This window comes from Urocitellus parryii, chromosome 15, assembly GCF_045843805.1.
Source record: "Urocitellus parryii isolate mUroPar1 chromosome 15, mUroPar1.hap1, whole genome shotgun sequence".
NCBI classification, from domain to species: Eukaryota; Metazoa; Chordata; class Mammalia; order Rodentia; family Sciuridae; genus Urocitellus; species Urocitellus parryii.
In genome coordinates this window covers 53,637,226-53,664,838 of record NC_135545.1, presented here as the reverse complement: position 1 = coordinate 53,664,838, position 27,613 = coordinate 53,637,226, and the positions used below count along the sequence as shown (strand labels likewise).

Sequence of the window (27,613 nt, the reverse complement as noted above, 5' to 3'; positions counted from 1 at the left end):
GCAGGAGCCCACTCCAGGATGATTCGAATCTGTCTCTGGAATGAGTCAGCCACACAGCAGCCATGAATCACAGGAGGCAGCAGGGAGGAGGGCGACGACAGAAGCCAGGGAGAAGCCACCCCAGGTCCACCTCCCTGGCCCAGTGGAGATGACAGCAAGGGAGACTGACAGGGTGGGGGCCGCACCCACCTGGGCTCCCCGGGGATGGAGGGCCACGCTGCTCCTGCCTAGCTCAGCTCTGCCTCCCGCTCGGGATCCGGGATCCGAGGCGCTGCACGTCTCCCCCTCCCTTTCTCCTGCTCCTCTCCTGCTCCTCCTCTGGCTGTGCCTTCCGCTGGAGCAGGGGCAGTGAGTAGGGGATGCTGGAGCAGCCACAGGCCGCCCCTGCCCAGACCAGCCCGTCGGCTCTGCAGGGGGAGCTCTGAGGCGGAGCACTGCACACTGCAGCCGGCTGATCGAGTCATCACGACGGGCCCACGGCCACAGCCTGGTTAAAGGGACACTCCGGCACTAGCAAGACGTGTCTCCCCCACAGCCTCACTGCTCCTCCGTCCCCAGGGTGACAATACTCTGGACTTCCTTGGGGGGCAGGGTCATCCTTAACATTCTCGGAAGAGATCCTCCTACGAGTGGAGAAGGGACCCAAGGCCTCCTGTCTCTATTCCAAGAGTCTCCTTCCTGTCGGTCACTCCCACATTCAGCCCCTCTGCCCCACAACCATGCTCACCTACCTAGCGTCCCTTCTACCCTGAAGAGCTTTCAATGGCTCCCTGTTGCTTCCAGGATGTAGTCTGAGGCTCCTTTAGCTGGCAAGGCCTGCAAGATCTAGATGGAGCCACAGGTCCTGAGTCCCCTCCTCTAGTGACAGCAACTTCCTGGTGTCCCCAGATTGGTGCTTAGCCCCGTGTCCTCTCCACCCAGAGGCGTGCACCCCCCATGCTGGCACATGCCTGTTCATCCCTCTGCACACGGCTGCATGCAGAACCCCTGGGGAAGCTGCTGTGGCACCTCCAAACTGAATGAGTCACTCCGTCCTCTGGGCTCCCAGTCCCCTGGGACTTGCCTTGACTTCAGTCCTAACTTCAGTCATGGTCTGTTATGGCTCTGCCTCCCCAGAGGCCGAAGAGCTCTGCAAGGAGGAGGCCTTCATCCACACAGGGGGAGCAGCCTCAAAACTGTGAGGGCAGCAGAGGCACTCGGGTGAGACGTCCCTAGGTGTCCCTCCCTCTCAGGTATTGCTGCCAGAGGTCTCCTGCTGCCCTGCCCACCCCCTGCACGGACCCGGCTGAAGCCATCAGACTGGCAAGGAGTGAAAGAGGAGGCAGGGAGGCCAGTGGCAGCAGGAGCCTCTGGGAGGGGCTGAGCTCGTCTCCACACTGAAGACCGGAGAGGAAGGAGGACAGAGGGAGTTCTGCTGGACAGAGGGCGAGCAGAGGGCCTCCAGGAGAAGAGCCACTGAAGCAGGGTGGGGTTGGTCCTCCAAGCGACAATAAAGACCTGGACTTGCCCACACATGTCCAGCTGTTCCACTCACCAGCGTACTTGGCACTCCTCAGAGGCAAACAGGGTGACTCTTGGCCCCAGTGCTGTGACACAATCTAAGGCCACTGCTAAAGCAGGGAGCCATTCTTTGGGCCAAGACAAAGTCTCCCCAGAGAATCCAGGTGCGAAAGGCCAGGGCAACCCTCCCTGGCTGGGCATCCGACCTGGTTCCCCAGAACTGGGGGACCCTGATGTGGCGTGTAGCACCCAGGAGTACTGGGTGGCCACTGGCTTTGCTTCCCCTTCTTTCTAGTACCCACACCTCCTGCCTCCACGTGGCCCTGAGGGCTATCAGCCAGAACACACGCTGCCTATGTGGTCAAGGGTGGGCAGGGCAGTGTGCTCCCACGGGGCGAAGGCCCCACAGCAGGGCCAGTCAGCAGCTTCTCTGAGATTCTACAGAGGTGCTGAGATGAATGAGACGCTGCCTCACAATAAAACCAGCACCCAGAAGCAGGGCCAGGAGGTGGAGGAGCTGCTGAATGTTAATGATGTCATCTGACCCCGGGATCCAGGACCCAGCTATGCTTGCTTCAAGTCCTCTCTCAGACTTCCCAGTTATTTTTTTAAAAATTTTTTTAGTTGTAGATGAACACAACACCTTTAGTTATTTTTATCTGGTGCTGAGGATAGAACCCAGGGCCTCACATGTGCTAGGCAAGCGCTCTGCCACTGAGCCACAACCCCAGCCCCTCCCAGTCATTTTAACGGTTATAGCACTGCATTCTCTTCTTGCCTTACTACTCTGAATAATGTCTGTCATTTCTAACCAAAGCCCTGATTAGAACATACAGCATGCACATCTGTTTTCTGAGCAGAGGAACCATAATTCCCCCGATCTCAAGGATTGGCCAACGTGAAGTAGACGTCCCCTCAGTCAACGTAAAGCAAAAGGCAGCACCTGTTGCTCACAGGCTTTTCCCAGCCTTCACGACTGGCCATGTGCCTCGCTTTCCTCATCTGCAAAGCTCGTTTCTCAGGTGTAGGGAACTAATGAGCAACGTGAAGCTCCCGGACAGCAGCAGGCATGCAGCAGGAGCTCAATCCTCGCACATCCCCTCCTCCTTTCCTCCAGTGAGCCCTGGTGGGTACCTTTCTTACACTTGGAGTTAAACCCCTTCCCTCCAGGGGAACAACGGGGCAGCCAGCCGGGCTGAGAGGAACTGCCTGTTCATGCTGTTTATCCTACCTGCAGCAGGACGGTCCCCCCGGGGATTGTGAGCTGTAAACAGTACTTCGGGGCATTCTCCCAGGACAGCAGCTGAACGTCTTCGATGGCGCTGTAGGAGACTGAGTTTTCCATGTACCCAGTTGGCTGCAACAGAAAAAGAGAAGACACACAGGTTACAACTATGTAACATGTAACAATCATGTAACAGGCATGGCCCCGGCCTGAAGAGGCTCCCGAGAAGTCCCCACTCTGGACGGACACAGCACGGGAGCTGGTGCAGAGGTCCGCAGCTCCGGGGCCAAGGGAAGTTCTGTTACTTCTGGCTGGGGAAAGGGGTGCTGTAGAGGAAACCCATCCTGCATTCAGGAGGGCAAGGGCTGGGGATTGCTGCGCCTGGCATCCATGCACGGGCCCAGCCCAGGGCCTAGCTGGAATCCCAGCATCCCTCACCAGCAACCTGCCACTGCCACCCCTCCCAGAAGCAGCAACAGCTGTTGGAAGACAGAAGGAGATGGGCTACTGGGGACAAGGCTGGAGGAAGCATGGGAAAGAGAAGTCCACAGACACTCTCTGCAAGAGGCCCCAGGTGCCAGGACACACATGGCCACCAGGCTCTGGCAGTGTCCCTGTCACTCTGGCCCTGGCATGCCAGAGTACAGGAGAATCAGAGGCAAGCACAGCGCAGCTGAGAATCTCGACAGCTAACACCTCCCAGCTCTTGCGTGGGCACGACATCTAATCCTCACAAAGACCTCAGGGAGCAGGACCCAGGGCCATCCCTATCACAGGGAAGCAGAAACTGAGGCTCAGGTGGCCCTGTGACTAGCCCAAGGTCACTCAACTAGGAGTGAGTGGCATGACCAGGGGTGAACTCAGTTCAGATTCCGGAACCCACACTGGCCACCGTGAGCCCGGTGAGCTGGCCCCACCGTGAAGACCTGGCCCCACCACGAAGACCTGGCCCCCGGGGGTCTTCCCTCCTCGTATCTGTCTGCCTGAGTGGAGACGGGTGGCGCTGGGAGGGCTGGAGGGCTGGTGGCTTGCGTGGCCTCACTTCCCCATGATGGGTCCGTAGGCCCAGGAAGTCCGAGCAGCTGTCCAGCAGAGTTTTCCCATCCATCCCTCCCTCGCTCTTTTTCTGGTCCAATAGGTATTTACTGAGTTCTGTCACACTCTAGGGGCCATGCTGGGTGCTGGGGGTCAGCAGTGAGAAAGACAGGAGCCCAGCAGGGCAAAGAAGTGACCAACAAAATAGCCAAATAAATAAATGAGTGAAGAGTGGCAGGTGCTGCACAGAGATCCGAATAGGGAACGGCAACAGGTGGCCGAGAGCCAGGCCCAGTGGGCGGAGATGGAGGACCCCAGAGCAGTGGCCAGCACAAAGCCCAGGAGGGAAGAGCTGGGGGGAGTTTCTGGGGGAGGCAGGGCAGGCCAGGCCACGCCCAGAGGTCCAGCTGGGGCTGGGGCACTATTTCGGGGGACGCAGTGCTTCAGGCAGGGGCTGGAGCCAGATTCAGCAGCATCAGCGGGTCCGCGCGCAGTCCTGGGAGCAGGGTGGCGGTGGAGACAGCCCGAGCTCCTGCACCGCTGTGGGGGCCAGGCTGCTTGGACCCTGCAGGTGTGGGAGGAGGCAGCAGGTTCACCCTGCCCTTCTCACTGGTCATCCCCCATGCTCAGCAAGACCCCTGGGTGCCACCCGCTGGCTGCTGTGTCCTGACCAAGACGGCTCATAGCAGCACATCCCAAGTCCACGCAGGTGCCCCCCCCCACACCACCCAGCACACTGCCTGCAGAAAGTGGCGCAGTCTTCCCGCACGCGGGGCAGGGCAGCGAGTGGTCAGTGAAGCCAGTGCAGTGGCTGGCTGTGACCGCCTGCCTGACCCTGCCTGGAGTAGTCATGGCGTGTCCCTGCCACGGCTAAGCACCCGGGCCTGACACCCTAACAAAGGAATGAGCATCTTGCTAAAGTGAGGGAAGCCCGTGAGCGGGCCTCTTGTCCTCACCACAACACACCGCATGGTCCAGACCAAGGCGCGTGCAGCCTCAGTTCTTTGGGGCCACCCTTGGGTTTCTAGTCCCCACAGACTTCTGGGAGGCCCTGAGAGGCAGCAAGGCCTGATCCCAGCTCCTGGAGGTGAACATGGCTGCTAATGCGACTGGCTGGGAGCGACGGGGCCTGGCCACTGCAGTCCACCTCTTTCTCATGACCTGCCTGGGCTGTCTGAAAGCAGCCTGGACCAAGAGTTGCAACCAAGGCTTTCTGGGAAAAGGCTGGGTATAAATAATACATATTGTTTTTAAAACGCAGATTTATTGCCTCCCCATTGTTTGCAGCAGCATTTGGCCACAAGCAGGGTTTTATAAGAACAAATGAACCTATGTTTGAGCCACCAACTGTGTGTCCTTAAGCAAGTCAGTGCACCTCTCTGAGCCTGGTTCCTCCAATGGTAAGATAAGATTGACTCAATAGACACAATTATGGGAGCATTGAAAAAGATCTCATTTGTCAAGGGCCTAGATAGCATTTGGAACACTGTGAAAACCTCAATAAAAAGAACTATTATGAAAAAGACTAAACTTTATCTCTGGGGTCGTCCTCCCAAAACCCAAGTCTCACCATGAAGAAAACATCAGGCAAGCCTCAACTGAAGGACGTTCCTCCAAACACCTGTCCAGGCCTCCCCCAGAACAAGGAAAGCCTGAGCAATGCCCCACACAGAGGTTCAGGAGGACATGGCTCCCGGGGTCTTAAGGGACTCAGGACAGAAAAAGGACATTAGGTGCAAAGGAAGGGAAGCGACAGTGTGGACAGTGCCGTGGAGTCCACAGTAGCCCACCCCACCCCCGTCAGCAACAGGGACGCTGGCGCCTGGGGGCCTGTGTCCTCACCCTTCCTCTGCCATCTACACTGTCCCCGGAGGAAAAGCTCACCACAGCACCCCACTGCTGCCGCTTCCCCACCCACCGCCTGGGGCAGGGCCCGAAGGCCCCAGACGGGCTGCTCTCTGGCCACGGTGCCTACCGCGACCCTGGCCTTCTTACTCTGGGGACAGTCTCAGGGTAACTGTCAAGGCCTGGTGACCAGAGCGTGCTGAGGGGCAGAAGCCAGGGCTGGGGGAGGCTGGAACCTGGCCCCGGGGCACACCAGGAGACGCGAGAGCGGGCTGCACGGTGGCGCCATCCTGGGGCCTGCATGACTGTGGGGTGGCCAGCTCACGCAGGGGAGGGACCCCTCGGCTGTGGTGCCGCTCCCCAGGCCTCACACCAAGGGTGGGCTTTCCTGTCCACGCACGACTACTCCACCTGACTGGAGAGGGAGGCGTGGACACGGCAGGGGACGGCAAGGTGGTGGACGGGAGAGGCTCTCCTGGAGGCCGCCTTCTGGGCCATGCAGGGCACCTGTGGGTCACCTTCCTGCTGGGGTTTACAGTGACTTTTCACAGAGCCCCAACGAGCGGTGCGTGTGACTGGGGCGCCTCTGCTCGGGTCAGATCACAGGTCACCATCCTCAGCAGCGGGCCCCAGGACCCCCGTTGGTAGATGGAAACCTTTGTCCACCCCTTAGCCCCTCCGGCTTCCCGCTCTGGGACAGCGCCCGCTCCGCTTCACGCTGCTCCGAACAGCTCCGCGGTGACATCCTTGCGGAGCGTGTTTTTCTGCCCTATATTTAGGATTATTTCCTTAGGCCAGATTCCCAGAAATGGAATTACTGGGACAAAGGGTAAGAGCGCGTCTCTCGCTGCTGCCAAACTGCCCTCATTAGGGAGATGTTTCGAGCCCTGCAGGGCGCTGAGGGCCTGCGTCCCTGGCCACCAGCTCCGCTGGGTGCTGTCCTTCTCCCCAGGTGGACTCGGTGCAAATGCTCAGTAGCTGGGCCTTGACCCCCTGCTCTGGGGACCGATATGGACTAGATGTAGGGGTCTTGTGTTTCTGGACCAAGAAAAGAAGGCCTGTCCTCAGCTGCTGTCTCGGGGTGAGCTGGCAGGAGGGCTCTGACACCTAGATCCGCACCAGGGGGGCAGCAGAGACGTCCTGAGGACCCCGCGGACCCTCACGGCCTCCAGAGCTGACAGGGTAGGCAGAAATGAGGTGGCCAACCCCCGTGGGTCCCCACCCCCCAACGCTGCAGCCAGGCCCCCCACCCTGGACGCCTCCTGCCTTCCCCGAAGCAGCTCCCGCTGGCCCAACCTGCCTGTTTCCACGGGGATTTCTCCAAAAAACGAGCGTGAATCAGTGTGTGCAGCCTCAAGACGAGGCTGGGGCTGACTCAGCTCAGCAGGGCAAGGGCAGGGAGGGCTCCAGAGGAGGGGAGTCGGTCAGGAAACATCCCTCAACCTCCCTGGAGGCTGGGGACGGGGCCAGTCGGGAAATGGGTTAAAATGGCAGGCTGGCTGTCACAGGGTATCGGTGGCCTGCTGGGTAGGCCAAGGCAGGTTGAGCCCTCTCCTGGGTGGAAGTCGCCTGAGTCACAGTGCAGGGGAGACCTGCTGCTCCTCGGGTTCCCTGTGGCACCATCCCGCTGGCACAGGAAGCATTTGCTTGGGGCCCGCCCACAAATCAGCCCATCTGACATGTGTCACATCGGCTGGGCTGGAGTCCCCAGCCCAGCCGAGAAGGCCCAAGACGAAGGTGCCAATGCACCCTTGCTCTGGCTGTGGCACCATGAGGGGCCTGGGGAGCGGTGGTCTGCAGTCCTATGGCCAAAGCCGTGACAACCGAGCCACTCGCCACTCAAGAAGCGAGCAGTGGGGTAGCACCCCGCACGTTTGCCGCGCCATCACCCAGCCAGGTTCTGGGACACTGTCATCTCCCCAAATGGACCCCCACCACCACCCTGAACAGCCCCCGCTGCTACCTGCCCATCCTCCATCTCTGAGTGGGGCGAGCGGCAGGCGCCCTGCTCTGGCTGCCTGCCTGATGGCCCGCCCGCCCTCCATGGAGTGTCCGGGCGGCTCCATTCATCTGCCGCTACCTCTGCCGCTGTGAAGAGCCAGCTGTGCCCTCTCCAACGTGACCAGAGGACACTGTCCTGCACATGCCACCCCTGTCAGCCCCGCCACACGGACGTGCCAGGCAGCCACCATGGGGCGAGCATCTCTGAGAGCTCCAAGTGTGGCACCTCACTCTGCTTTACAGCAACTCTGGCAAGAAGGGACTGAGGACAGAGAGGTGGTGACATGTCACAGACACCCTGCTTTGAAGAGTCAGATGCTGGTTTCAATCTCATGACTCTCAAGGCAGGTGACCTGCCAAATTCCTCCAGCCAGAGGCAAGACTTTGTGCCCATGTGTACACACACCTCTAGGGAGGCATGGCAGGCCATGCAGAAAGGGCTAGGGTCCCCGCTACCTGCCTTCCCACTGCCACCCAGGCTGGAGGGTGCCCCTGGTGCCCGGAGCTCAACCTGGCCTAGAGGGCAGAAACCCCAGATGCTCATCCGGGAAAAGCCTGTCCAAATGCTGATGATTTCTTTATTCTCCACAAAGGGCAAACCCACAGCTAAAGAGGTGGCAGGGGGGCAATATGCTGTGGGTGGGCCGCCTGGGCCCTAGGCCCAGGGCAAGTCTCCTCCCAGGCCCCTCCCCTTGTTCCTGAGGACCAGAGGCGCTGAGTGTGGTCCCCTCCCCTCGTGGCCTCAGGGCGGGGTCAGCCCTGCCCCCATCACTTTAGGTGCCCAGCTGGACAGCTGCTTGTGGCCACACTCGATGGCCCGGGAGCTGACAGCTTTGTATCTGTTCCGCATAGTTTTCCAGTGATCCTCCAGACACCAGGCGGCCCCTTCCCACGGCCGTCAGCGTGCAACCCTGGCCACTGTGGTAACCTGTGACGCCAGAGAACAGAGGCCACCGGAACTACGCATAAAATGACAAGAGAAGGCTCTTGGGAGAGGACCACACCCCTTCGGTGTTTTCCTTGGTGACTTCAGTGCTGCCAAGCACAACTTCCTGCAGTGACAGGGACTCTGGATCTATATTGCCCACCACCGTGGTGCCCCTGGGCTCTTGAAGAGTAGCCGGTGCCACTGAGGGACTGGCCCATGAGTTTTCCTTGATGCCCACTCATTTAAATTCAAGCAGCCACATGTGGTTGGAGGGACCTTCCTGGTCAGCTCAGCTACGAAGGACACTCCACATTTACCTGGTGGGGGTCAGTTTCTAAAATACCTTCATTAACCAGCACATGTCACCCTCACGGCCAGCTGAGGCCAGCATTACTGCTCTTAGTTACACAAACGAGAAACTGAAGTTCAGCATGAACGGGAAATATCCATGTCCTGATCCTCCAGGACACTCCCCATATGGGAGTTGTCCCCTTAGGACTGGAGTCACATAGTCACTCAAAAAGGAGAGGCCTCCCATGTGCAGCCCGAGGCCAGGGTAGACCAGAGAAAGAGACGTGGCACACACTCACACTCACGTCGCTGAGGGAGGTGGAGCCCCTGACACACCCTTCCACGCACCCGAGGTCAGCAGCGGGCAGGCCTAAGGCTGTGCGGGAGGTGGCGTGTGGTTACGGGGTGTCGGATGCACCGCACGCAGGGAAGTCCTGGGAGACAGGAGGAGTCGGGGACCCACCCTACTGCTCACCAGGGACGGTCCAGGACCAGGCAACCAGGGCAGGGCTGCGGAGGTGGGAATGACCACCCACAGGTGTGGGCCCCTTTGGGGGGAGACAAAAATCTTCTAAAATTAGGTGGTGGAGATGGCTGCACCAGATACCACAACGCTGAAATGGGGACTCTCGTGGTGTGTGAACGACATTTCAACCAAGAAAAGGCGAACGTGCCCTCCTGCGGCTGAGTGGAGGGAAGGGAACAATCCCACGCTGTGCTCAGAGACCCCGCGACAGGAGACCATGCTACACTGTCACCCTGTGGCCCCAAGAAGGGGCTGCGCAGCCTGGCAGAGGGGACGTGGGCCAGAGACACGTGACCAACGGCGAGCAGACATGTCAGTTCCCGGGGTCCTGGAGTCAGGCCTGAAGGACCCACTGGCCAACGCCGCACCCTCTCAGGCAGGCCTGCTTCCTCCCTCCCTCTCAGCCAGCCCCCACAGCCCACGCCTCCTCGGGGACCTGAGAAGGGTCTAATGGAGGCCGTGGATCACTGGCATGACTGGAAGACAGCAAGGCCTCCTCCCTGCTGCCCGGAGCTCAGCACAGCAGGCTTGGTGCCGGGCCGCAAGGGCAGGCCGCTCGGGGGCTCCACGGAGAGGCACATCGGGGCTCCACAGAGGGAACACTGGGGCTCATTAATCACAGGTCCTGCCACGGCAGAGGCCCCCTTTTATGGCCAATGGCTCAAGGAGTTTAATAATAGAGCAAAGGACTGATATTTCCACATTTCAGACCCTTCCAATCCCGGTCATCTCTGCAGGCATGTGAAGAATGAAAATCTGGTCCCCAGGGTAAGGCGGTGAGCCTCTGGGCCACCAGGCACCTTTGCCGCGGGAGAAGTTGATGGGGTGGCTCAAAGGTGCTCCGAAGTCAGCAACCTTCCCAGCCACCGAGTTCCCGGAGGTTTCTAAGGACGACAGCAGCCAAACTAAATGAATCCTACTCCAAATGCCAGAGGGAGCTAAGCTGCTGCGGGCACCACCTGACCAAGCCCTCACGAGGACCCAGAGAAAGTCCTGCGAGGGCTCCTCCTTCAGAGGAGGAAGGGAGGGTCAGAGCCTCTGGGTAAGAGGCCTGGGGCACGGCTGGTCAGGGGAAAGGCCACATAAAAGCCAGGACTGCCGGCTGGGAGGCCATATCCTCAGGCGCTGAACCATGTCCCTCCAGCTCTGCCACACACAGGCCTGGGAGCTCCGCGACGGCCAGGGGGCCTCATCGTGGGGGCGGGAGTGCAAGGGTACATCAACCTCCTGGAGAGGTGCATGGTGCAGGAGGCACGGGGAGGAGGGAGGGAGGGACACGGTGAGACAGGCTTCTCAGAGGTGACCTTTGAGGAGATCTTACAGGGGTCACTGGGCATTCTCAAAGGAAAGGGACACTGTGTGGGTCCTGGCCTGGGAATGAGAAGATGTCAGGTGACACTAAGTACAAGGAGGCCCAGAAAGGGGTCTGAGAAAGGACAGAGACCAGGGGACAGCTCTCCACTGCCCAAATCTCAAATTTCTGAACTGTCTTATACTCTATTCCTTCCCTTTGGAAAAATACTTCAAGTTTAAATAGTAAAGTCCATAAAGCATCAAAGTACGCACACATCGCGTGTGCCGCTGGACTTATTCTCACACGCACACCTTGTGCAGCCGCTACCAGGGCGAGTCTGGGGCGGCCCTTCACGGCAGGAGGCCCCTGCAACCTTTCCCTGCCAACCTGCCCAGGGGCCTTGGCAGCCCTGGCCTCTGTGGCCCTGGGTCAGTATCGCGTGTTTCTGAACTTCTCACAAGCGGAGTGACACAGCAGATTCCCACCAGCTGGTGTCGAGGGTGTCCCCACGCACCCTACCCACCTGCAGCTCTTCCTTCACCCCACAGACCAGGGTTCCCAGGCCATGTCGTGTGGTCTGTTTATGGACACAGCGGCTGTTCCCTGTTTGGGGTTGCTGTGAACATCCTTGTACGTACTTTAGGGGGAACAAAAGCACTCTTTTGGGTAAATGCCCAGGAGCAGGATTCCGGGTAACATGCCTGTCCCCTTAAGCCCGACAAACACACAGTCCCTGGGAATTCCAGGGAAGTTTATAAAAACAAGTGCCATTGCAGGAGCCAGGCGGCCCGCACAGAGACTTGATCCTCAGGAAGATGAGACTGCTGAGCTCTGGGGACAGAGCCAGGCTGGCAACGGAGATCAACTTTCTCAAAAGACCAAGTGCACCCTTCACAGAGGGGCCGTCCGCAGCCTGCAGCAGAAGCGGCCCTGTTCTCAAGCCTGGACGCAGGGCCCCCAGGACGAGGGGGTGAACATGAACCTTCTGGTGACTTCAGACACATGCTCGTGCCACAGAAGGGTGGTGGCTCCTTCCTCACCACAGCAAGGAGAGCAAATGCCCAAGCGGGAGCTCAGAGCCCAGGGTCGCGATAACAGCTGCCTTTTAAATATGACATCTTCTCCGCTTCAGAATCACACGCCCGAGGCCGCGCAGGCCTGTATCCCTGCGGTGTTCTGCACCATCTGATGGTGCACTTCCAGAACATCAGCACTGGTTGATGGTGAAACCCAGTTGGGGGGAAACTGGCCAATGACAGTCTGCCCTCATGTGCGCGCTCTGGGTTCTCACGGCTCAGAGGCACCTTGACCTTGGGCACTTGCTCTGTACTGGTGCCAACTGTCTGTGTGCCAGGAGCTCCTTAGACCTTTAATGCACCACCTGAGCTCATTCTCACTTTCAGTGACCTGTGACACCATCAAGGACCTTCTTGGGCCAGACACCTTCCCACTGCTCTGTGAGATGACACCATTATGATTCTATCTCACGGCAAAGGAGACTGAGATGCGGTGAAGAGAACGACCTTTCTCTAAGCCATGCTGCTAGTTATTAATGAAGTCAGGCTCTGAAGCTGCTATGACCCTAAACCAGAGGCCAGCAAACATTCCTACAAAGGGCCAGAGGGTCAATTCTTCAGGCCTTGGGGTCACACGGTCCCTGTCCTAACTACTTGACAATGAGGCTGCATCATGAAAGCCACACGCAATACACAAGTGGCCAGTTATGTTCCAATAAAACTTCATTTATAAAGACTAGAGGCAGGTGAACTTTGGCCTGGGGACCATAGTTTGTCACCGCCTGCTCCAAACCTGTGTGAGAGAAACAAACAGGAAGGACACAGGCGTGCAAGTGAGCATTCAGGAGAGTGCAAGTGCAGCGCGTTCTCGCTTGCCTTTTCCTAAGGTGACTTCAGCACAAGGCACCAAAAGACGTGTGAGTGGGGGCGTGGTTGGCAGATGGACTTGCTATCTGCTGTGCTCCCCAAGACTGGGGTCCTACTGAGAAGTGCAAAGACCCTCTATCTCCTGAGACATCACTCCTTCCAAGAACTGGCCTCAGTCCTAGTCCTGAGTTCTGTGGAAGCATAACAAGTTCTGCAGAAATTTCCCAGAGGATGAACTTGGGGGAAAGTTCCCCAGGCCCATCCTTAAACAAAGCCAAATGGGACAGCTGCCAAGAGCCTCTTGGGGAAGCAACTGGTGGAGACCAGCACACCCTGAGCTCAAGCCCCTGGGCAGGCTGAGCCACACTCGGCTCTTCTTGGTTTTTTGCTTTGTTTTGTTTTGGGGTACCAGGGATAGAACCCAGGGGTGCTGAACTGCTGAGCCACATCCCACCCTTTTATTTTTTGAGACAGGGTCTTGCTAAGTTGTTGAGGCTGACCTTGAACTTTCTCAGCCTCTGAAGTCATTGGGCTAATGGGCATGCGTCACGTGCCTGGCTCCGCTCTTGTTCTTGACCTCATGGGAACAAGCTGCATGAGTGAAACTTTGTTCAGAGACCCTCTGGTAGTGTAATGGAAGCTGGGACAGTGATCTCCAACAATGCAGGATTCAAAAAAAAAAAAAAAAAAAAACAGAGACAGGGTGGAAGGAAGGAATGGGAAAGAAGGAAAAGAACCAGAAGGATGTTTTGGTCCAACACACCGCAGAAGAAAACTGAGACTCAGAGAGGTACAGCGACCCTACAGTCACTTAGTTGCAGGTGCAGAGATGGCAGAGATGGCCTCCTGGAGGGCCGCAGCTCTACCTGGGTGGTGAGCAGACAAGAGCTTCAGAATGACAGCTTTCAAGCCCCCTTCTGAGGACACTCCTTGGAATTGCTCCCTGGGCCTCCAGTCAGGACACCTGTCCTCCCCTGCATTAAGCCATGACCTTGCCACCTAGACTCAGTGCTTTTCTGAGGACACAGAAGACCCAGGGCAGGCACCAGCCTATTATCACTGTGCGATCATGGGTAGACACTGTCCTTTTATTTTTTTCACTGAACAGATAAGCTCAGAGGCTGAGTTGCCTCTTCCCTCCATGATAAGTAAAGGGACGGTGGGAGACTCCACAGAGTCTGCAGCATGTGCTTTTCCATGTCTCCTACACAAAGCCCTCTAGTTGCTCTGGGCAATGGCAGTGCATCCATCCACAGGCATGGACACAGAAGGGCTGGCAGCCTTGCTTTGTGACTTTCTCGCACCATGCACGCCTACACAGCCCAACAGGGGAGCCCACATGTGCCAGGCACACGCCAGGCTCAGGATCCCACAGTAGGCGAGCTCTGTCCCTGCCCACAGCCACCGCCTGCAGACAGAGGACAAGGCTTGTTTGTGTATGTGTGTGTGCTGTATTTAAAAACAGGCAGGTGCTATTGTTAGGAATACGATTTGTAGAAAAGCAAGCCAACGCACTGCATATCAGAATGTCTTGATGGAATTCTTTTGTTTTCTCCAATGGTAATAGCAACAAACACTCCTAGGATCAGAAACCTGACCACCCCTCAGCTCTGCCTCTCACGGGCTGGGGGTCCTGAGCTAGAGAAGTCTCTGGAACCTCAGTTTTCTCATCTAGGAAGTGGGAATGCTAACAGCCTGAGACAGGGCCATGGTGAGGGCTGAAGAGCAGAGCTCATCAAACGTGAGCTAGGACTCAAGCACCTGCCCATGTGGAGTCCTCCTGCAAGTGGGGGAAATGGAAAAACAAACCAAAAAAACAAGTACAACACACAGGATGCTAAACAGTAAGGAAGAAAACAAACAAAGGAGATAAGAGCAGAGGAAGAGGGCCGGGCGGCTCAGTGGTACAGCAACTGCCCAGCATGTCCACAGCCCGGGGTCCAGCCCTAGCACTACAAAGAGAGTGCTGGACATGGTGGCCACAGAAGACAGCCACATAACCGTCACCAGAAAGGAGGGACAATCCTGGAGAAGCCCGTGGAAGCACCACTTGGTATTTCTCAGGGTAAGCACCCTGGCCCTGAGACCACAGACTTGACAAACCCAACAGGCTCCTTAAAGAAAGGGGCGGAATTTACAGAAAAACCTTCTGCTAATGGAAGCAACCCAGCGGACACATCTACCCAAAACCTCTTAGAGAGCTTTAGTCTTTAATCTGCACCTGGGGAGAAAGAAGAAGGATCAGAGATCCCAGAAGATGGGTTTGTGTGCCTCTTCTGGCCAGAAAAACAAGGAGTACAGCGGAAACCGCCTCCCTCCCTTCTGCCATCTCAACAGAGACCTGTGAGCAGCTGCAGGACGCGTGGGAGAGGGTGGGTGTCTCCAGGGATCCTGAGGGTCTCCCTCTGCCTAGTCCCCATGACAGCATTGCACAAGGTGTCTTAGCTCTGAACACCCCGCGGACAGGGCATGCTCTTACACAGACCAGCACGACGTTCTCAGCGTTCCCAGGACAGCTGGTGGCAGCCTAAGATGGTGTGCTTGAACAAGTGGGGAGGCCCTGGTCGTTCTTCTCTGGGGTCTTGCCTGGAGGCTGAGGGCATCCAGCCAAGGGTTGCCAGAAGTGTAGAATTCCACCAGGCTTGTGCACACTAGCTGCTCGTGGACCCTGTGCTCTTCCGAGCAGGCTGGACGCAGGGCCAGGAACACCTCTGAGGCCTGGGCATGCACTCATTCACCATCAGGAGGGGATCCATGTGCACTCTCTAGAACCACCACAAAAAAATCTGCTCCCCAGGGCAGGTAGGAGGAAGGGACAGGCGCAGCCATGTCTGGAAGGCAGGTGGGGTGGAGGAAGGTTCTGGAATGTGGGAGCCACAGCTCATCCCTGGGTGTTCTCTGGCAGCTACTTCACCTCTGGGAGCTTGGGTTTGGTCACTGGTGACGTGGGAATGAGAACAGTGTTTGGCTTAGGGACTGCTGTGATGGTTCTCGCAATCTGTGTTGGCTTGGGTGGCAGAGACTTGCTAGGTGGCTGAGTGAAGGCACAGAAAGGCCAGCCTATGGGCCAAGGCTCCTGTGTGTGACAGGGACATACATCGGACACCTTGTCCATCCTACTCACACACTTTCCATCTATTAAAATTCTGCCTAGCAAACAAAATAAAAGCAGAGGTGATATCAAAAGTGCTTAACAGCTGACCCAGCACAGGAAGGGACCAATGAGAGAGCAGAGAGTGGTGGAAGCCAGTCCCAGGGTCGGGTGTGTCCAGGACCGGGCCACCGGCAGGGAATTCTCCCGCTCCCTTTTCAAGTACAAGAGCCTCTATCCCCCCACGGGGAGCTCAGATCAGCACCTGTAACTGGTATTACTCAAGCCAATAGAACACGTTGTGTCCGAAGGCGAAAACCAACCAAGCACACAGATTTTATCGCATGTCTGCTGTTCTTCACACTTTGCAGAACTGGGGAAAGAGCTCACAGGTCCCAGCAGACCTATGCGAACACCTCGGTACTGGAGCATCCGGATTTGGATCCAGTGATCTTTCCTCTTCCAGTTCTCCACCTTACCTCCTTTATCCACTGTTACATAAGCACCCCATGAACGCTCCTAACTTACCTGCTGAGCAGTCGAAACGAGAAAAAAACAGCCCAGAATCTCTCCCCTTAACTGTGCAGTAGTGCATGGAGTCAGATACACCTACACACTATTGCAATCCCGCGAATGATGTGTGCAGATATGGAGGCAGGGGACTAACTCCACCACGGGTCACTCAAGAAGCCTTCGGAGAGCAAGCGAATTGGGCTTTGAAGGATGAACAACCCATCAGGCAGAGGGGGCGGGGGTTGGGGAGAGATAAGTCGGAAAAACTGGCTGGATCCGGATTCTGTAGTCTTGAATGGCAGGCTGCAGTGACTGCATTTACACAGTGACTAAGGAACGTGGGGACTCCCAGGGAGTGGATTTTCCTGGTGCACAAGAAACCAAGTAAGCTAACAGGGCATCGTAAAGAGTGCCTCCCAGGACCACACCCAGGGGCTCTGGACTTACATGGCCCCTAGGGCGGGTGAGCTTTGAACCACCACATCCCCTACAACAGCATTGCTCATAGTGACAGAGAACCATCGCCTTAGGGACAGGGGCAGCACGATGCTGCTACGGTTTTTCTTTGGGGAAACTTGGACCAGGGAGTGATTTTCACCCCATCCATAGAAAGCTCCTCTGAACCCCGTGTTTTCCAGAGCCGTGTCCAGGTTGCCCCTGCATTCCAGCACCCACCAAGAGGTCCTACCCTCCTCTGAACCGGCCTGGTAAAGCAGATGCTAAAGATGGGGTGAGGTGTACAGTGACGCCAGTCCCCACAGCAGGTGGTTAGACCCCAGAACACCCCAGGTCCCTTCTGGAGAAGAAAGGCACATGCACAGATGAGAGCATGACAAATCACGGACACCAGCAAGAGAAGCAACAGGTCTGGGTTCAAGGCCAACAGTTTGCTCACCATGTCACGCATTCCCTCGGCAAACCTTCCTGCAGTACCTGTGTGCCGTCCTCCGGGTGGGAGGTGCCCCATCAGTGCGGGCCAAGGCAGGTGATTCGAGGGGCCGATAAAGACAGCCACCACCACTGCTTCTGCTGAGTTAAATCTTGACAAATGAGTAGGAGTTCACTGGACCCAGGAGACGAAAGGCATGGGGTGAACAGGGAAGCTGAGTGGTGCTGGGCAGCAGGGAGCGTGGCCGCTCGGCAGGCACAGGAGCAGGCCACAGCAATCACGACTGGCCAGGCCGGCCTAGGGAGGGTGGGAAGGCCAAGCAAGCTCCAAGGTGGCTCTGTCCTGAGGTTCTGGCCAGGCCGAGAGGTGGCCAGGAGATGTGGGCCCAGCAGCCCAAGTCTCATGGAGGTGTGACAGAATGTCGGAGGTCGGGGGGGGGGGGGGGCTGGCAGCAGTGTGCTGTGCCACAGAACATCCATTCCCAAATTCTGTGTTTTGACACGACGCTGTGCAAGACGCGATAGTGGCACTGACACTCAGGGAAGCAGGGAGGAAAACCTTGAAAAGACGTGACGCAAACACATCTAAGCCAGAAGCAAAAGGCCACATGGGTCTCGTTTACATGACACGTCCAGATCCAGGGACAGCAAGCAGATGGGTGGCGGTCATGGGGATGGGGAACAGCTGACGGACTTAGGGTTTCCTTTTGAGGGGATGAGAATATTCTGGAACTCAACAGTGGTGCTGTTGCATAACATCGTGAATGGACTGAGTGCCAACGAACTGTCCGTCTTAAAACGGTTTTGAGGGCTGGGGATGTGGCTCAAGCGGTAGCGCGCTCGCCTGGCATGCGTGCGGCCCAGGTTCGATCCTCAGCACCACATACCAACAAAGATGTTGTGTCCGCCGAGAACTAAAAAATAAATATCAAAAATTCTAAAAAAAAAAAAAAAAAAAAAAAAAAAAAAAAAAAAAAAAAAAAAAAACGGTTTTGACAAGATGTGAATTCTGCCTCAATTTTAAAAATCCAAAATTAATGCCATGATTCTGAGAATGTCACAAACTCAAGGGGGACGCAAAAGAGGTGGGTCCAAAGTCCCTGTTCTTCCTGAATAAGGGCCCTGGACAGCTGGAGAAGACGGGGCCCCGGCACCCAAGTCCAGCGGACTCTGCCCACCATCCCCAACACTCCTGCTCAGAGAGACACCCTCTCCTGGACAGACAGTGGGGAGAACCAGGCTCTCACGGAGGCCTCACAGGCCAGTTCCAGAACAAAATCGCCTCCCGGCACGTAACCATGTGCTGAAACTCGGAAGACGGACGGTGCCGGGGTGAGGTGTGGGTCTCCCTCGCAGGAGGAGCCAGGTGGGTGCCCCTGAGGGGGACTGCGGTCAGTCGGTGCAGACACACTCCTCACATCACCAGGGCCTCACCCATTTCCACGGCCAGCTCTGTGACCACTCCAGGTGAAGCCAGGGTCTTTCGGACAGGGAGAAGGACGGTCTCACCCATACGCACAAGCACTGCCTTGTACTCAGCTTGAAATAAATAACCTAAAAGCTGGATTAAGAGCCTGTTTCCTGAGCTTCAGACTCACAGTTTATCCAGTCATCAAATATTTATTGAGTGCTTCCTGCGTGACACAAGAAGGCCCTGCCAGCGCGGTCTAGGCGTCGGGGACATCTCTTCACACAGAACAAGGCTCCTGGCCTTCAAGGTGCGGTTCCAGAAGAGGGCTTATCGCCCAATGAGTCCCACCTGGTCCCCTGACCCTCCCGGCTGGCTGCTGCCACATCTGCAGGTCACCCACACTCAAGCCACACTTCTCCCTCCAGCTGGACCCAACCTCTAATTCAGCCAGTCGCGGGGGCCACCCCACCGCTCCGCCCCGGCACCCCTCATGCCCTCCACAGCGCTGTCTGCCCTCGGCTCTAGCTGTCGCCTCTCATCTTCTGGATGCTTCCTGTCTGGATTTCCTGCCTCCAGCCTGGTCCCCTACACTCCTCTCCACAATCTGTGTCAAGGACTCCCCTGGCTCGACGACCTTCAGGGCAACGTTGGCCTGCAGGGAGACCCCAGCCTCCTGGGCCCTGCGTCAGCAGTCCCCGCTGGCTTTCCAGATGTTCGGGTCTTTCCCAAGCCCAGAAATGCCTCTGCATTGGTTCCTCTGTTCCCCCTCTTCCACCTGACATACAGGATCCAGGGAACCTGTGCTGGCTGCTGGTCCTCCCTCTTCCCGGAGACAAGTATTCTCAAGCATGTACTAAAAGCAAAATCAGGTGTGAAGGAGAAAGAATTCAGGTTTTGCCTAGGACAGGTGCTCAGCAGGTGACAAGACAAGACTGTAGTCAAGCCCATGCAGGCTGAAGGACCGAGGCTCCGTTGCTGCTGTGGGGACCACAGCCTTGGGGGTGTCCTAGAGATGCAGGAGGCCCAGGACTTTGTCCACACTGCCGATGCCAGTGGACAGGCCGAGGGGCTAGGCGGGCAGCCCAGGTGTTAGCAGGGGCCTGTGAGCAGCCTGGAAGTCCTTCCTTCCCTGCCCGGCCAGGCGGTCAAGGACACAGGCAATCCAGCTTCGGCTTGCCCTGGGGAGCATCAAGGCCTTCAGAAATGTTAATAATTGGACAGAAATGCCCCTTCTTTCCCTTGCTTTCAACAGACCGCATATTCTTTGCTCTCTTCTTGATGACAGGTGCCATTCGGGCCACCTTCTCGACACACTGGCCCTGCCAGGGCTCAGTGCCCCCACTGCTGGGCACGGCATCTCCTCTCTCCGTCCTGGCCCCCTTCCCTGGGTGGCAGGCTGGCAGGCTGGCAGGCGCGCCTGCCTCCTGAGGACAGCGTGTCCACTCATGAATGTCGCCCACCTTCTCCTCTGCTGCTTCTAATTTCCTGGTCTCAGAAACCCAAGCAACACACTCATCAGGGCTGCGCCCCTGGGAAATGAGCGCTGTGAGCTGGGTGTGCTGCAGCGACTCCCCTGGGCCGCTTCTCCCTGGGGCCCTGAGCTGTTGCTGGAGAGCGGCCTTGGAATGAGCCGAGTGTTCCTGTTTACCAGCGGCAAGGCCCACTGCTGACTCGAAGCTCAGAGTTCTCACAACTGGACAACCAGGGTGCAATTAAAGGTCACTTGCTGCCTCTTAGGGCAGGTCTTTGAATCCCAGAGGAACCATTTGGGGTCCTTAACCCTCTAGCCCCGCCTGCCCTTCTCAAGCCCCATCTGATAAGTGGCTTTTAAAAGCATCACCTTGACCTGGGCAGTCTCTGGCTCAGAAGGACAGGGAAGAACTGGCCAGTTGGCAAACATTCCCAGGTGGAACTTCTGCCCTGGGCTGAGGACTTAGGGTCTCTCAGACATGGGAAGAAGCCTCTCTGGGGAGGGTTTGCAGGCCTCTCTGGGGAGAAGGCAAAAAGCAGGAACCAAAGGGCTCTGGTTCCAGAACTCCTGGGTCATGTGAGAAGGCAGGCCAGTCCCCTGCTCTGAGCCTAGGTTTTCCCACCTGGATGACCTCAGGTGTCAGTGGAAGGATTAAAGAAGGCATTGTTCCTAAACCACCGAGCTCAGCCACGCCCTCCTGGGTGTCCACCCAAAGGATTCAGAAACAGAACCACACAGGAATGTCCCAGGCAGGGTACTCCTAAAGGCCTGACTGTGCACCCACAGACAGATGCATAGACAAACATGGCAGCCACAGCCAATGGAACCTTTCAGCCATACAGGGGTGAAGTCCAGTACACACCACAGCACGGATGAGCCCCGGCATCGCCAGGCATGAAGGCCACTTCTGTGGGGTCCTGTGAAGTGTCCAGGATGGGTAAATCCAGACTGGCCCAGAGTAGAGGCTGTCAGGAGCTGGAGCGGGGGCAGACGGGAGCGGGGAGTGCCTGCTGGTGGGCAGGGGCTCTCCTTTTGGGGGGCTGGCTGCATAATGTGCTCAGTGACCCTGCACTGCCCACTTCAAGACAGGCAAAGCCACTCAGAGTGAAGAGACTGATGTTAGGTTGGTGGCCGTGACTTAGAACAAAGCAGCCTGCGCAGGAAAGGAACATCAATCAGGCGCCTGTCAATCAGCAGGATCTCCTGACTAACGCCTGTCAATCGGCAGAACCCCCTGGCCAATCCTGGAGTTCAGCCAACTGCCCTGACCAACTCCAGCAGGACAAAGGGCCCTAAAAATCCCCTTTCCTGTCCCAAGCCCTTCCCTTCCTGCCGAAACCCCATAAAATCCCAGTCCGGTCGAGCTCCCACGCGGGTTCTCCTCGGACCCTTCTCCTGTCCACTCTGTCGGTCTGATGGAGTTCCGCCCGGGAGTGACATCTCGGTGGCCATCTTCGGTGGCCTTTTTAAATCTATCTCCTTTGGTCGCTGCCCGCCTCGCCTGACCTTACAACTGACACACACTCCAGCTCAGGGCCAGCGTGTCCCAAGACCTGGCTACCTCCTTTCTCAGACTCCTCAGGCTGCCCCTCAAAGGGGTCCCACAACAGGGCAGCTGGGAAGGGGGAGACCAGGTGTCTCGAGGCAGGGCCGGGGGAAGGTCTCAGGCCCTGAGGATGCTGGACACGACTGTTCCTCAGAAGGAGCCGGAGTCGCGTCCCCCTCGGCCTAACACCTGCTGAGCCTGCGGTGTCGTCCACTCCTCTCAGTGGCAGAGCCAGTTTTTCAGACGAAATCTCTGACCAGAGTCCCGGCAGGTAAAGCCAAGGCAGGGAGGCGGTGCAGGGCTGGCCAGAGCCTCCCAGCCACTGCCCAGTCCAGGCCTCCTCACCTCCCAAGCGAGCCAGCCATGAGCTGCCTGGGTCCCTGGGGCTGCCACTCTGAGGGACAAGTTCCTTTCCAGCTCCAGACTGGCTCCCAGGCTGGAGGGCTGTCCTGGGCACAGAGCAAGGTGCTGGGGGTGTGGGCCAAAGTGCACTGGGACCAAAGGGTGCGACTTAGAGGGATGGAGACGAAGGCCCCAGGTCCCCAAGTGATGCCAAGGGCGGTGGGGCCTGCGGACTGGCCGCTGCCTCACCTCGGGCTGACCCTTCGAGTTCCTCTTCCCTGGTTAAGAGATGCCCCTCATCATCCTGAGAGCCCTTTGATGGGGACAGTGCCACCCCCATTTCACGACAACGGACACGGCGGCAGAGGGCCAAGGCCCACGGGAATTCTGGTCTGCACTTGAGACCCTGTGGGTGAGACACAGGCTGGGGAGGGGAGGTGGCCTCCTGACGCCACTGACGCCACTGCTCCTTCCAGGAGAGGAGAGGGAGGCAGGCCTGGGCTCGGACAGATCTTGTAGGCCAGCAGGAGGTGGGCTCAGGTGGCAGTGGCACTCCCCTGCAGCCACAGTGGGCAGGGAGCAGATGTTGGCTGCTCCTGGGTCACTTCCCCAGAGAGGGACAGTGGGGACCCAGAAGGCACAGTCCTTTATGACTTCTCCGAGTTCTCTAACCAGCCATGAAGCCGCCTGCCCATTTTATCAAGCTTTCAAACTTCCTGAGCAGAAGGGCGGGGGGCGGGGAAGGGCTGGGGAAACACCACTCTCTCCTGTGTGGGCCCCAAGACCGGGCAGTCTGGGGGGAAAGGAGTCCCACAGACAAATGCACTTGGAAAATTAACTCTGTCATTCCCCTGAGGTTTGAATTCACAGTACTACATACTAAAGGCACTGAGAAGTCCTGTCACCAAGAAACCTGCTGTACTACGTTGATAGCAGAACTTTTGGGTTGTCTGGTCTCTTCTACTGTTGTGATTGCTGTTTTACCAGCCTTCCTACTATCGTAGACAAAGGGCAGGTTAGGAAATGCCAGGCTACGATATCCCTCATAGAGATGAGTGTGGCAGTTTCCTTCTTTGGGAAGGAGAAGAAATCCTGTCAACTTGATGCCGGCCTTGAAGACTCTGGATGGCTCGTGGGTAGAGTTCAAACCCAAGGGCAGCACTGAGGCCCTGGCAATGGGGTGGTGGTCTTCCTTTCAGTCTCACCTCCTGCCACTCTATGATATCCCACACTCAGGATCCAATCCGCCTCAAGCACCCCATAGGCTTGGGCAATAGATGCTCACGCTCAAATCCTGACTCTAGTCAGGGTGCTGTGTGCCCTTGAGCAATTTACTGTACTTATCTGTGTCTTGATTTCCTCAGCTGTAAAATGGACATACGCTGAATCTCATCAAATCAAAGATGCACAGGCGAATCTCCCTTAAAGCTGCTGTGACCACAGAGCTCTGCTGCATTCTTGTCTTTGTGGTATGTGAGAGAACAGGTATAGTCCAGGAATCTCAGGTCTGATGGAAAGCAGTAGCACCTACCCTACAGGGTTATTAGAGGATTAGATGAGATTAGACATTGCAAGTGCTCAGAAGAGCCCCAGGCACCAGCGGGGCTTGGATGAGAATCCAACCTTATTCCGATATGTTTCATAGCACAGTCTACTAGGTGTGTTCAAGGGTTCGTTAAGGGTATGATATGGTCAGACTTTGAGACAAACCCCATGCCCTCCATCAGAAGCTGACATGGCTAGGAAGGGCCAGGGAGGATTGGAACTCAGACCTCTTCACACCCAGCCCTGCACCTTGCATGGTGAGGCCCAAGGGCTGCACTGTCACCAACATCAACTCAGATCCCTAGGGAGTCGAGGAGGGAGGGGCAGCCTCGAGGGCCCTTGACCTGTTTCCTCTACCTAATGGATGAAGTCAGTCTCCTTTCCATGGGACAGTCCCTCCTGGGGCCCAATCACCAGATCTTCACTCTAGAGACCCAGGCTCAACTGGGGAGATGTTTCCCTCCCTGGCAGTCACGTGTCCTCCCCCAGGAGCCTGTCAGAAAAGGTGGAGAGTGACAGCACTGGCGGCTGGGGGCGGGATGGGTGCAGGTCAAGCCTGTCCAAATCGGCTCCGCAGGAACAATCCCCATGCCACTACTGGGTGGCAGAGGCTCAACTTTCTGACTCTGCGCCTCGGTTTCTTCTACTACAAAATGATCCCGAGAGGGCCCACGTTTGTTGTTGAGGGTTAAATGAGCTCATCTGGGCAAAGTGTTTGGCCAGCATGCAGTAAGTGCTCAGTTAATCTTAGTTATCAGGTCACAAGGTGACTCCTGGAGCACACTCCAGAAGCAGCAGGGTACACTGAATGCATTACCTCCTCCTCCAAGTGGGAATAACGACAAAGCGAGAGGCATGAACAGGACTCCTGTACAGGTGTTCCTCCAGCAGCTGCTTAATGGGCACCAACTAGGTGTGGGTCCTGGGACCCACAGGGGACAATGCAGTCCTTGCCTGTGTGATCTCAGCGTGGCTTGCTCCAATATTCAGTTTTTGTAGGATTAGCACAGTCCACTGGCCTGTGATCTACTCAGACACCTGTCTGTTTCCCCTGCTGGTCTGTGACCGCTAGAATGCAGCCAGAGTGACCTGTCCCCAGAGGCCACCACTATACCCCAGGCAGTGGCACAGTATCTGCACAGGGAACCTGTATGCAGATAGCTAAAACACCAAGCAGAGGTGAGGGTCTGCATCTCAGGCCACCACCAAGCCTGGAGGGCACAGCACTGCCCCATCTCGCCCTCCCTTTTTTCTTGGGGACTAAATTTTCCAGTGTGTCCGTTACTAAAACTTCCAAAGGCTTCCCAGTTTTGTCAAACCACCACCTTTCCTTTCCGGATGGACTAGCAGATATCACAAGCCCGGGCAGGGCCATGCAAGCTGAGATCTCCGGCTTCACGGGTCCCACTCAGCCAACAGTGCCCATTGCCAAGGCTGGCGGCCCGCCAGCCCCTCTGCCAGCAGCAGGAAGACTCCTGGGGCCACGAGAATGTTGGCGCCAGGCGAGGGCAGTCCCAGGATGGGCCGACAAGTGGCAGGCAGGAGTCGGGGGAGTAAGAGGGAGGTGGCAGCCTGGATGAGTGGGGACACCAGAGACCCCAAGGTGCAGGCACATTTAGAGTCAGCTGTAGGACAGAGCTGTTCCTGGGCTCTGGGCTGGCAGACGGGCAGCACCAACCCTCCAGGCTGGCCCTACGAACTTTCTACGACAGTAGGAATGTTCTCTCTCTGCGCTGCCCAGTGCAGTGGCCATGAGGGCCAAGTACTCAAATGTGGCTGGTGCGACCCAGTAGCCGATTCCACAATCTACTCAATTTTAACCTGAACCAGCCATGTGTGGCAGTGTGACCTGTTACAGGACGGCACAGACTGGGGCACCAAGGTTCCCCCAGGAAGTCAGCAGAGAACTGAGGGCCGGCGGAGAGAGCAGGCAGCTTCCTGCTGTCGGGCACATGGCCTGCTGGGGCGCAGGGCGCGGCCCGTGTCACACTAGACCCCACCTTTAGCTGCCACAGCTGCGGGTGATCGGGACGTTACCCATGTCACTGATGAGGAAACTGGGGTTTCCAAAGTTTGCACCACTTGCTTGAGGGGCACAGGACTGAACTCAGGTCTGAGTATTCCAGAGCCTCAATCCACCCCATGGGTCCCCTCCGCGCCCTGTGCCAAGGAGGGGCCGGCCTCCCTCCCGCATCAGGGAAGCTGGCTTGGTCCCCAGGCTGTCCCAGTGGAGAACAGTGGGAGTTCCTGGGGGAGGTGGGCCGGCCCCGAGGAGGCCCCCGGGCTCTGCTCAGCAGCTGGACACGGAGGGCGCGCTCCCAAAATAACGCTGGGGCTTACCAGCGTTCTTGGTTCTTCAACTTCTGATTCCCTCAAACCCCTCCCTCCTGCCAGGTCCCTTCAGCTCAGGAGGAGGAAGCCCCACTTCTTGCCAGGATGCACCCTGGGTCCTGGGTCCCCCCCCTCCCGCCTCCCTCAGTGCAAGTATGGGGACGCTGACCCTGGCCTTCCTCCCTCCACCCTCCTCCCACCCCGGGGCCCCAACCCACAAAGCTATTTCCAATAAAATTAACAGGTCGCATTGATTTTTTAAAAAACACAAATAACACCCTCTTTTCAATGAGATCCAACCTTGGTGCCCTCAATCTTGCCTTCAAGCCAAAGGTCTTGGGTGGTTTCAAGGACACGGGGGCACACAGGAGGGCTCAGGACAGTGGCCCTGGCTGCCAGTGGCTATGGCCGGAGTGATACCTGCAGGCCTAAAGTGGGCAGAGCCCAGACTTCTGGTGGCCATGTGTTCAGAGAACCCCAGGCAAAAGGGACAGCGTTTCACCAGGGAGCCTGGAAGAAGAAGGGTCCCTGTGGAGACTCCCCAGTCTGGGGTAGGGCCTGTCTGGGTCGGGAGTGACTGGGGTGGGGCGTGTCTGCCCGGGCCAGGCAGGGCCAGCCCAGGCCTGATGTAGCAGTGTGGCTGACTGGGGGCCTCTCGGGTCTAGCCTCTGTGAAACAACCTCCGGCCCGCCCGGGGGAGGCACTGTGGTCAGCAGGCACAGAAGCGCTCCTCAGACCAGTCAGTGCTTGCCCAAGGCCCTCCACCAGAGGTGGGCAGGCCTCACACCCTCCCAGGTGTCTCAAGAATGGTGGCTCCTAAAGTCCCAGATCACTCCTCCAAGCTGACAACTGGGCAGCAGGGTGGCTTCCAGGATGCACATAAATGAGCCCACACCCGAGCACCAGGAGTGGGTCTTCTCAGGGCCCTGTTGGCCACACAAAACCAGGGGCCACATGAGTGGTGATTGGTTAAAGATGAAAAAGTGTGGCCACCTTGGATCAGAACTCAGCAGGTGAGAATCCAGCCAAAGCCTTCTGCAGGAGGGCATGGTGGGCATGTCCCCTCTCCCCCAAACCCCATCCCCGGAGGGAAAGAGAAGATTCTAGAACAGGCCCGGTGGACCCTGGATGAACAGATGCCCAGGGAGTGAGGGCTGCTAGAGGCGCGATGGGTCACAGCCGCGTGCACCCCCAGGGGCCTCGCCCTGCCAGCCAGACTGTTCCCCCAACAGCAAACTCACCACTGCCCCAGGCCGACTCCTACCTGCTCTCTCTGCAATGGGGTTGTGTGCATGTGTGTGCGTGGAGGGAGATGTAGGGGAGGAGTGTGTGTGTGTGTGTGTGTGTGTGTGTGTGTGTGTGTGAGGGGGGGGGAGAGAGAGGGAGGGAGAGAGAGGGAGGGAGGGAGGGAGGGAGACGCTCTGCCGGCTTCCCAGGCTTTGTGAGGAAGCTGCTCTGAGGCTCTAACCCTTCAGATGATTCATCCCAATGAGCTAAATGATGTCATCTTCTCTGTGACCCACCACCTCCTTGAGGGGACCATCCTGTCCACCAGCCCAGCAGGTCACGGCCACTGCAAGGTAAAACTGAAGATGCAGCATCACCTGAGGGCCAGCTCCTCTGAGAGCAAGAAGAGGCAGGGCACAGCTGCGCGTGGGCTTTGGGATGGGCTACGGGGGGGGGGGGGACGCTTAGGCATGCTGAACCTCGCCCAGACCCCTCGGCCACTGTGCCTCCCTGTTCCCACCCATGACGCGGGGCGCTGAAGTGCTCAGACTGAGACGGTCCGGAGAGAGGCCGGTCCAGAGCAGGTGCCCATGAGCTGGCCAGGGTGAGGTGAAGGGGAGTGTGGTGGGCCCCCGTCCTAGGGAGGGGACGGCATGTCTGGAAGGCGGTGTCCGCCAGGCGCTGCAGGTGCCTTCCCCTTACGGGGCAAGGCTGTAGTGC

At 57.5% G+C, this 27,613-nt stretch overlaps 1 protein-coding gene across 1 annotated transcript in view; it reads right to left on the bottom strand.

Annotated features, from left to right (window-relative positions):
* The window catches only part of Cmip (c-Maf inducing protein), a 196,808-nt gene that overhangs the window by 72,301 nt on the left and 96,894 nt on the right, over nucleotides 1-27,613 (bottom strand). Inside the window, exon 2 of the mRNA XM_026393018.2 lies at nucleotides 2,732-2,857. Coding sequence (XP_026248803.1) covers nucleotides 2,732-2,857 — 126 coding nt within the window. The remainder of the gene's footprint in view (nucleotides 1-2,731; nucleotides 2,858-27,613) is intronic.